Source organism: Arachis duranensis, chromosome 4 (assembly GCF_000817695.3).
Source record: "Arachis duranensis cultivar V14167 chromosome 4, aradu.V14167.gnm2.J7QH, whole genome shotgun sequence".
Lineage (NCBI taxonomy): Eukaryota > Viridiplantae > Streptophyta > Magnoliopsida > Fabales > Fabaceae > Arachis > Arachis duranensis.
This window is the reverse complement of record NC_029775.3, coordinates 102,171,703-102,182,568: the sequence shown is the minus strand read 5'-3', so window position 1 is coordinate 102,182,568 and position 10,866 is coordinate 102,171,703. Positions and strand designations below refer to the sequence as shown.

At 34.0% G+C, this 10,866-nt stretch overlaps 1 protein-coding gene across 1 annotated transcript; it reads right to left on the bottom strand.

Moving 5' to 3' along the window:
- Nucleotides 1-2,343: 2,343 nt before the first annotated feature.
- On the bottom strand, nt 2,344-7,609 carry LOC107485301 (sugar transport protein 10-like). Its single transcript, XM_016105815.3, has 5 exons — nt 7,141-7,609; nt 6,691-6,828; nt 4,880-4,947; nt 4,021-4,644; nt 2,344-2,875 (listed from the first exon to the last, which is right to left on the bottom strand). The coding sequence occupies exons 1-5, from the start codon at nt 7,607-7,609 to the stop codon at nt 2,423-2,425; spliced, it is 1,752 nt and encodes a 583-aa protein (XP_015961301.1). The 3' UTR covers nt 2,344-2,422.
- Between the last annotated feature and the right edge of the window lie 3,257 nt (nt 7,610-10,866).

The window sequence follows — 10,866 nt, the reverse complement described above, 5'->3', positions numbered from 1 at the left end:
AGTGTTTCGAGGAAAAAAGGGGTGGAAAACCTATATTTTTTTTTGGAACATTGTGGCCACGCTTTTTGCGGTGCCAAAAGAGTTAAGGAAAACGGGCACACTTAAAAAACGTGACGATAACAAAAATATTTTGCCACACTTTAAAATCGTGCTTGTTGTTTGATATGGCTAGCTTCAAATCACTAATCATTCGTCACTCTCATAAAAGTATGACTGTTGACCCTTTCGGGTACACTTTTGAAGTGTGGCAAGAAAAAGTGTGGCAAAATCTTTAATCAATCGCCACCTTCATAAAAGCGTAACTATTGACCCCTTTTGGCCATGCTTTTAAGCATGGCAAGAAAAAAGTGTGGATGGCGACATACCTTTTTTCTTTTAGTATATGAATTTTACTAAGATAATCTGCTGCTGTTGAAAGACCTTCTTTCTTGATCATCTTGAACTAAGATTTGAGATGTTTGATTTAAGCCTTTGAAGATTTCGAAAAAAAAAAATCTTGAATCTTCTCCCACACTTGATAGGCAAAATTACAATTAAGCATCTGATTCTTGAGAGGCTCATCCATGGATGTAAGTAACCAAACTATAAGCTAATAGTCTGAGACTTTCATTCCTTATACTTTTCTAATTCTGTGCCGACAGTTCTTTCTGGCTCAATGCTGAATTGTGGAGGAATTTTTGTTTGAATGAGATGATCTTTCAAACTATTTGCTCCAATTGTGTGTAATGTTAATTTTTGCCAACTACAAAAGTTGCTTTTGTTGATTTCATCATCATCAAAAACTGGTATAGAAATTTTTTTTCAGTGAAGAAGTATTTGTGGGTAGTCGTATAATCTTTGTCATGGATCATTACTGATTTTTACTTATATAAGGCATGCATATGACATCACAATTATTAGACTCATTTTGATTCCAAGATAATGGAGTACAATTCATATTGGTGACATATCCATTGCATGAGGGATATATATTTATGGAGCTAAAGAAAGTCTCTTCTTGGTTGGTTTATGTTTCTTTTAAATAAAAAAAAAAAAATGATGCCATTTCTTAATGTTGGAAGTGATATCGGATCGCACTAGTATATATCACTAAATAAACATGCACGGGAGATTTGTGGCCATTTTTTCAAAGTTGAGTGACGATTTTAACCGTTACAAAATGGTTGGATAACACGTAGCAACCACTGTCCCATGTTTTGTGGCCAAACGATTAGCAGCGATTTTCATCGTTGGAGTAACCATTGCAAATGACAAAATTAATTGTGGCAATGTTTCATATAAAAATTAAAGTTGTCACAGTTTAAAACCGCTGCAAACTAAACCACGTTTTAAAAAATTGTGAAACTTTGGAATCACCGAAATCTGCTACATAAGATTAAAAATTAATAATAATGAAATAGTTTGTACCATTTTCCTCATCACATCACATTTCCTTACATCATGATTGATCAAACTATATATTTCCATTAAAAAACACACTCAATACTAAGTTCATAGGAAATTCAAAATTATTAACCATTATCATTAATAAAATTCTTTAAAAAAAACACCATACAAGTACTTTCTTGTAAAATTTTTTTGAGATAACTTACATTAAATTTGGAATTACCAAATATTTTGATATGACCGATATTAGATGACCAACAAAATTAATTATTTTTTGCTAACACTTAAACAATAAATTAATAAAATTAAAAAATTTAGAAATAAAATTATAAAACTATTTTTATAGACATTAATCAAAATAATAAATGAGAACAATATAACAAATAGGTTTCTAAAAATTTTGTATAATGGACTTATTATAAGTTTCTAAAATAATAAAAAGAAAATCAAATAAATTCTTGAAAAATTATAATGCGAAGCTTTCTAAAAAATCGCAATAGCAAACACATTATTTGATCTTTCTTTTGGTCTTTAATTTCATTTCATTCTTTGAAAAAATTATAAAATTCTAATATTTTTTAGATCCATGTGGGAGAAGGACAAAGGTTCAATGTTAAAATTCTTTTTGAATTTATTTGATATTTTCTTCTTTTTTTAGTGAACATATATAGAACTTTATCGCAAAATTAAATTTCTGATATATTTATTTATTTATTTATTTGGTAATCTTTTCATCCTTACAAATAAACTTATATGTTTATTGCAAAATTTTTCAAAGATCCATTTGTTTTATTATTCAATAAATTAACATGATATAAAATAAATATTTAAAGTTTAATACATCATTTATAATTAATTAGTAATTTTCAATAAATAATTTTGGTCTTATTAAACTATTATATACTATAATTAAGATTAGAAGAGAAGTAGCAAAAACATGTACTAAATATTGTAAATTGTACTAAATGATATATATTATTTGTAGCAACATAAGATAATACATAAAAACTAATCTAATTAAATGAAAGAAATTAAACTAAAGATCCTGAAGATGAGCATGGCTATTAACCATGTCTTGAGGAATGAATCTGGCCCAAAACCAATGTGATCGCCACACACTATTCATTTCTTCAATTGGGACATTCTTTGTCTCAGGAAGGAAGAATGCAATAAAAATAGTCATGATAACTACAAAACCGCCAAAAAAGAAGAAAAGACCGAATTTCAAGTGACAAAGCATCATGAGAAAAACTTGGCCTATGATAAAAGTGAAGAGCATGTTAACCGAAACATTGATGGCTTGTCCTGCGGATCTTATTTCAAGAGAGCATATTTCACTGGGAACCAACCATCCAAGTGGGCCCCATGACCATGCAAATGATGCCACGTATGCACATATAAAGAACAAAAGAAGGTTCACTTCTCCTTTGTTAAATGAACCTACACCACTCACCCCAAACTCCTTAGCGATCATAGCTCCAACCGCAATCTGCAAATTAAACAATCATTCTCACTTATTTTCTAAATTAATTATGTAGTAATGTATTCAGTTATTCAATCCCCAAATGATTTCTCAGATTGCCCTAAAATAATAGTTCATCAAATCTCAATTATATCAATTACATTTTTGACATCGAAAAAAATACATTACATTAGTCCTTTCCTTTCATAAGTGCCTCATCACATTGTTAAAAGTTTATGTAATACATTTTTGTCAATTTTAAAAAGTAATTGGTACAATTAAAATTTCTGTCAAGACTATTTTAATGTGTGTGATTAATTTAAAAATCGACTTTAAAACTTAACTCCTATGATATAACTAGCTTTTTTAAATAAATCATCTCAATTTTTATTTCAATTAACTTTGTAAAATTTAATTACATATACTATACAAGATAAAAAGATATTATGTATAAACTAAAAATTAACCACTAAATCAATCATTATATATTTGTGTATAAATATATATGTTGTTATATACATTTTTAATATATATTTCATATTTCAACTCATATATATATATATATATATATAATTAATTTAGCGATTAATATTTGATATACCAATAGCAAAATTGATACAAGATTTAAGTGACAAAAGAAAACATACAAGAGAAAGTCTGTCTTGTATATGATACATCACACTTTATAAGATCAAGTAAAGAAACAATTAACAGAATTCATTCTTAATTTTTACCTGACAAACAAAATTTGGATTCCACCTTCAAGAAACAAAAATCTTCTTCCAAATTTATCCATGGAAAGAATATAGTAATAATGAAAGAGTAAACTTTTATTTATACTCATAAAAAATCAGAATAGTATCAAATTTATTCATAAATAAAAGAATTAATTTTATATTTATAAAAGATAATAATGTGATAAAAATGATAGTTTTCTACAACTAAATTTATTAATGAAAGATTTCTCAGTATTAAGAACTTTTATAAGTAAACATAATAATTTACTGAATGTTCATAAGTGCAAATTAAAGTTAGTTAATTCTATTTATTCTTGGATAGATTGGATGACATATATTCTGAACTTTCACCAATACAAATTAAATGCAAGTTTATATATGATAATTGATAAATTGATGATAAATTGAAGCATGCATGTTGTAACTAACTTTTACCTGGCAAAGTAACATTTGAATGCCACCTTCAAGAAACAAAATCCTTCTTCCAAATTTATCAACAGAAAATATAGAAATAATGGTGGCAACAACATTGACTCCACCGGTGATGACAGCAGACATAAGAGAAGCATTACTCCCAAACCCTAAAGTTTGGAAAAGAACGGGCGCATAGAACATAATCACATTGATCCCAGTGAATTGTTGAAAGAATGGAATCAACGAACAAAAAACAAGTTGAGGCCTATATTTTGCTTCTATAATATTCTTCCATGCATTATCCACTTTTTTCGCTTCCTCACTTGCATTCACAAGTTCTTGAAACTCCTCATCCACATCATCAATGCCGCGAATTCGTTGCAACATTTTTCTAGCTTTCTCTTGTTTACCTCTTTCGATCATGGAGTTTGGCGTGTCATCTAAGAAAATTGCTCCCAAACACAAAATAATTGCCGGAACTGCCCCTATTCCCAAGGAAAATCTCCATCCATTCTTAATCTTGGCAAGCTTGTAGTTGATGAGATTCGCGATCAAGATTTCGATTGTGATCATCAATTGAAATCCAATGTTAAGCGCGCCTCGAATCTTCGGAGGCGCCATTTCAGATAAATACAATGGAACAGACTGTTTGTTTGTTCAAAAAAAAAACTTTATTCATTAATTAGATGATAAATGATAATAATTTTATTCATAGTTATATAGAACGTAATACGTTTCGATACGAAAATAGGTATGCAGTATATCATATGTGAAAAATATACATATGATATTTCACAAATGAATTAGTATGCAATATAAGCGAATTTGCATGCGATACATACGCTACCTGATTAGTGAATTCATGTAACTATGATTTTACCTGATTGCAAAATCCGACACCAAAACCAAGCAACAAACGACCGATGATAACCAAGCAACATTTGATGACTTATTTACCCTTGTCTTCTCCCTATAAACACTCTCGTTGCAGTTTTGAGGTTTCTCTTCTTCTCCCTTTTCCATTTTCAGTTTTCATATTCTCCAAATTTATGGCTCATAGTCAAGGAACCTCATTCATTCTCTCTTCGAAAAGCTGTGTTTCTAGGAGCTCGTACTCGAAGGAAAGAAGACACCTGTGTTTCTGTGGAGAGGCAGTAACCGTCCACCGTTCCTCAGCCATTTCTGACCATGGTAGGAGGTATGTTACTTGTGGGAAGATACCAAAATACAACTTTTTTGAGTGGATTGATGATTTTGATTGGATTGAGGTTGATGACGGTGCAAAGAATGGGTGGCCAAAGAAAAAGGAAAGGCGGGTTCACTGTTTTTGTGGTGACACTCTGAGTCTTCAAATTTCAGGAACAACAAAGAATCCTAATAGAAGATTTATTTCTTACCCTAACAGAAGATTCAAATTTTTTGAGTGGGTTGATAAATTTGGTGCAAGAATTAACGTGTCTACTGCTGCTGCTGTTGGAGTTGTTGGAACACAAAATTCTGCTAAGTTGGAAGCTGAAATATTGAAATTGGATGCACAAGAAAGAAAGATAGAGAGGCTAAACATGGAGATAGAGAGATTAATGGTTGAAGCCAAAGAAATAGATGCTTGTGTGGGTAGATTATGTGATGAGTTGAATATTCTCCAAGAACAAGTTGGGAGGTTGGATGACAATATGAAAATTCAATGTAAAATGCAATATATGCTATTTATGTTTTTGCTAGTCTTAATAATTGGAATGTGGTTTGCAAGAGTTTAGAGTTATCTGTGCTATGAAGTTGTATTATAAGAGATTGTATGGCTTCAATCCAATTAAAGTTAATTATATTTAGTTTGAATCAATTTTGCACTTTGATGTATTTTTTGTGTATAACAAATGATAGTTAGGAAGCAACTTTATTAATGTGAATATTTAAATTTTTACAAGTGACAACAACTTGCAACAAGAAGTGGCCAGAAAATATGCTACATATATTTTCATTAAGTGTTCCTGTAAACTATACTTACACAAAATATCATAACATAAGTGGTCATATAATATGCCACATATAGCTAATCCAAAATAAAGATTCAAGAAGTGCAACAATTAAAAGTGGTCCAACCTGATTACAAAATATCAAAATAGTGGTCCTATCCACATAATAAACAGTGGCCACATAGACATAATTCATCACAAAATATATTATTTAACAGCAACCCCAACAACCCTAACTATAAATATAAAGATACTTCAGTCATCACTTAGGTCTATATGTAGACTAGGTGCCCTTTTTTGCTTCATCACTCCTATAACTTCAACCGCCCACTTCTCCTCACACCAAACACCTTTGTCTTTGGTAAAGGTTGAGAAGATGCTCTAGGTGCTTGGTGAGATTTTGCACTTGTCACAGCTAGGAGAGGCTGGGAGGCTGGCCCTTCAAGAGGTAAGGCTTGTTGTGAGGTGGCTATGGTTGGAGCCACTGCACTGGTGGATGTGGTTGGAGCCTGAGAAGTTGAAGTTGCAAGTATGGGAGATGGTTGAGTGGAGGCAGCAACAGCAGGTGTGGTGGGTAGCTGTTGGGAAGATGCAGGTGTGGTGGGGAGTGGTTGTGAAGATGCAGCTGTACCCTTTCCTCTACCCCTTCCCCTGCCCCTTCCTCTTCCCCTGCCTACCCCTGTTTGCCTTATTCACTCAGATATGCGGATATTCACACCGGATCTGTTGTCGGCAGCAGGATCAGTGTCAACAGCAGCTGCAGGATCAGCAGCAGCAGCAGGAGCAGGCGCAGCAGTAGGCACAGTGTCAGCAGCATTCGGATCTTCTCCGTTGGCGGCAGCAGCAAGACCAGGTTCTGAAATCAGGTAAACAGCAGATTGCAACATGAATATTCAGCTCTTTTTTCAATGAATTTATAATCCATTTACAAGAGAGATTTATAACACAGCATAATCAATTGATAATCATCTTATAGTCTATTTATAAGGCAGCATAATTTGTTTGTAATCCAAATCAATTCACAACAATTTACAACACAGCATAATAAATTTTCATACACCATACGTTATACTAATCACAACCTAATCCACTAGACACCTCAAATACCCTATAATTTCGAATTTAAAATAGTAAAACAACAGTTTGTAGGTTCAGATTTGCATGATACCTGACACTATTGGATTGGGACAATGCCTTCTATTATGTCCATATTGGCCGCAGTTGCTACATGTAACAGATGAACCCGTCCTCCTTAGCTTTGTCTGAGAACGGTTCTCATCAGGTTCTCTGATCCTCACCATCCGTGGTCTTCCTGGTTTCACCCTAAAGATGGGAGGTATGATGGTGTCACACTCAACCTTCGGCCACATATTTTCTTCATTAATTGGAGAAACTAAGTTACCATAAGTTGCAACATAGGCTGCTGGGCTATAGAAGTTGCTGCAATAATCTTCTGGATTGTCCCCTTTCTCGAATATAGTATAACAAGCATGCGGGTAGGGCATTCCACATAACCCCCAAAATCTGCAGCTACACGTTTCAGCCAACAAGTCAACCACAAACCTCTCAACAATCATCCAGCTCTTATGAGAAACTTCGTATTTCAGTCCTCCAGCCCATCTTGCTTGCCACTCCATAGCTCACGTAGCAATGACATCAAGCCTCTTTTTATGTTTAGGCATGATTGTACCCTCATATTTTTCGGCCTTCTTCTTTTTTTCAGCAAACCGAGACATCCAATAACACCGAATCCACTCGAACATAGTAAGTATGGGCTTGTCTCTTACCTCCAAGATCTTACCATTGAAAGCTTCAGATATGTTATTCATCAACATGTCGCTCTTAGCAAGAAATGTGAAGTGCCTCTTGCACCAGAGCTTTGGATCCAATAATGCTAACTTTTCATAGCATTGACGGTTGATGTTCATTAGCTGAGTCATCCTCCTCTCCCATTCCTCCACATATGTAGCTTTAGCTATTGATAGAATTAGGTCCCGCAAAATAGTCCCACCTCCATATGCTTTCTTGTAATTGGCATACAGATGTCTCAAGTATAGTCGATGCTCTAACGCCGGCATCATGTCTTGAAAAACTTGCATCAAACCCTGCAGCACAGCATATATAATTCAGATTCATATAGCTGCATCATATCATATATAATTCACTTATAAGAGGCAGCAACATATGATAAATATTTCATTTTTCAGCAGCTGCAACATATCATATATAATTGATACTTAAAACAGAACAAAATATCTAACAAAGTTGTAAAATGAAGTTGAGTTATAGCTCGCTTCTGCAATTCATTTGTGGTTCAATATACTTCCTAGTTACAGAGGGCAGAGGCAAGGATTCAATTTTGTTAGCATTCATTCTATAACAAATAATGTGCACGGGAACACACACCTAATGCCTACAAGAATAAGACTAGTAATTCCTTAAACTTGTGGAAAGTATTTGTGGACAAAAGGTCTTATATATCACGTAATTAAAAATAATAATAGGAAAAGAAATCAATTCTCTAGCAATATACTATAGCATTCTGCATAGTTTAGTTTTCATGACAGTAAATTATTTGATTCAATTAAAACACTAATTCTCATTTGATTGAACATAACAAAGAAGTAATGAGAACTCTTTCTTAGTTCATCACAATCAGTTAGTGGAACAACAATGCTAAAATATAAACCATGGAGAGGAGGCAAATAAGATAAAAGATTCAAGATATGATCAACATTAACAGATTTTAAGAACATAAAACCATTATGAGAAATGCAAAAGTGTGTAATGAGAAAAAAAAATTAAGAGCAAACTTCAATTTACTTGGTTTATGAGCTAAAACAAGAGACAATTTTCACTAAGATGATAAAACAAGAGACAATTTTACAAGAGAGATTGCCATAGTAAAAGTTCAATTTTACAATATAAGTGCTACATATTCACTAAATTACTTGGTTTATGAGCTTCTTAAGTTCTAATGGATTGCTTAACCATTTACGCAGCAGGTTCATACAGATTTAAATAGCAAATGCTAACCTTTTGTTGATCAGACATGAATACCCACTTCCTTCTACTGACATCTCCAATATCATCCAATAACAGGTTTATAAACCAACCCCAACTGTCTCTAGTCTCAGCCTCTACAGCAGCAATAGTAATTGGAAAATAGTTATCGTTTGGATCTCTTCCAACAGCCACCAACAGTTGTTGACCATGATCACCCTTCAAGTGGCAGCCATCTACTCCTATTATAGGCCTGCAACCATTCAAAAAGCCTTGCTTGACAGAATTTAGACACATGTACATCTTTATAAACCTTGGCTGGTGTGTAATTGAAGCCCTGTCAACCAAAATTTGAGTAGTAGACCTGAGATTTGTCCTCATAATCTCTGCACAGTAATCTCTGAGCTTGCCATATTGTAGAATAGCCCAGCCATGTACTTCTTCCCTCACCTTTCTCCTCGCCTAATAAGCCTTTGTGACTGAAATATTAGCCATGTATTTATCTTGAATGGTTTGAATTACTGTTGCAATCTTCATCTCCTCCCCCTACTAATATTGGTAACAATCTTCTGAGACACCCAACTACTTGATGCAAGCCTACCGCTGTAATCTCGTCCACAAGTGTGCTTTTCGTTAAGGGTCTTCAACCAAAAGCAATCAGAACTACCAACTTTGGATGCAAATGCCATCTACCTACACTTCCCTTTCTTTCCTCTACAGCCCACTCTACATCTAACCTTATCATTCTTGATATACCTAATATCCCTTCCATTCAATAGAGCATGCTCCTTGATAGCATCCTTAAACTGACCAAGTGACTTGAACTCCAATCCCACCTTAAACACATATTCCCTACTCATCTCAGCCTCATTGTATTTAGAATATCTTCTCTTCTTAATCATATCATCCGAATCCCCCTCAAAGATATCAATATCTTCAGTTTCATAACCCTCGAAAATCTCTCCAACCTCAACATCATCCCTAACGGCGGCGTCATTCACAGCAGCATCAACACCACCAGTTTGAGCATTGTCATGTTCATTTAAAGGGCCATCAAATCCCCCAAAAGCATTTCCAACTCCACCATCATTTCCATCTTCAACGTCAAACCCAAAATGATCCTCGTGGTCTCCATCGTCTGCACTGTCATCAAATCTATCCTCCTCACTAGACGCTTCTGATTCACATTCAACCTCTACTTCTACGAAACCACTCTCATTGTACTTAGCTTCAGTTGGCACATAGTCTTTATCATTCGAGCATATCTCAACACCGTTACCTTTCCTACAGCCATCAACAACATACACCGAGCAATGCTTAACAGTTTGCGACACTAATAACCTACCCATTCTCATGGCATCTCCATCACTCATCAACTCTCTGAGACTCGAGCTCAATTGATAGCCTGGTTCACAGTACCAGATCCTGGTATTCCTTTTGTACCCTAACTTTTGCAACTCACTAACTATTTCTTGCAAATTCCATTCATCGAGTTCATAATGCATATCTTCCAACACCTTTCCCCCCAAATATTCTAGCCCGTTCCCTAAATCATGAAACTTGCCACCATGGTGTATGTCTATGGTAAAATTCGAGTCCCCCATCCTTACATGTATTAAAAACAGAAACATAATCCATTTAAAGCAACATCAGCACAGCCACAACAATCAACATTCAAGAATAAATAAAATTCATCATCCATTGCCATAGTATCTCCATTCAATCACATAATTTGAAAAAAAGGTTCAGACTTTCATAAGTTGAAACCATCAGCATACATTGCACTTTCACAAATCTCCCATTGAAAGCAAAATCCATTTAATAAAAATAGAAGTAGAATCCATTTAAAGCACCACCATCACAGCAACAGCAGTCAAACAATGCCATATTT

What these genes read in the sequence shown, in the direction of transcription:
- LOC107485301 (XM_016105815.3), bottom strand. Translation starts at nt 7,609, where the DNA reads ATGGAGTGGCAAGCAAGATGGGCTGGAGGACTGAAATACGAAGTTTCT. An exon ending in TGCTGCCGACAACAGATCCG is followed by an intron (nt 4,948 to 6,690) that starts GTGTGAATATCC and finishes AGGGTAAATAAG; the next exon opens with TCATCAAATGTTGCTTGGTT. An exon ending in TTCAAATGTTACTTTGCCAG is followed by an intron (nt 2,876 to 4,020) that starts GTAAAAGTTAGT and finishes TTTAATTTGCAG; the next exon opens with ATTGCGGTTGGAGCTATGAT.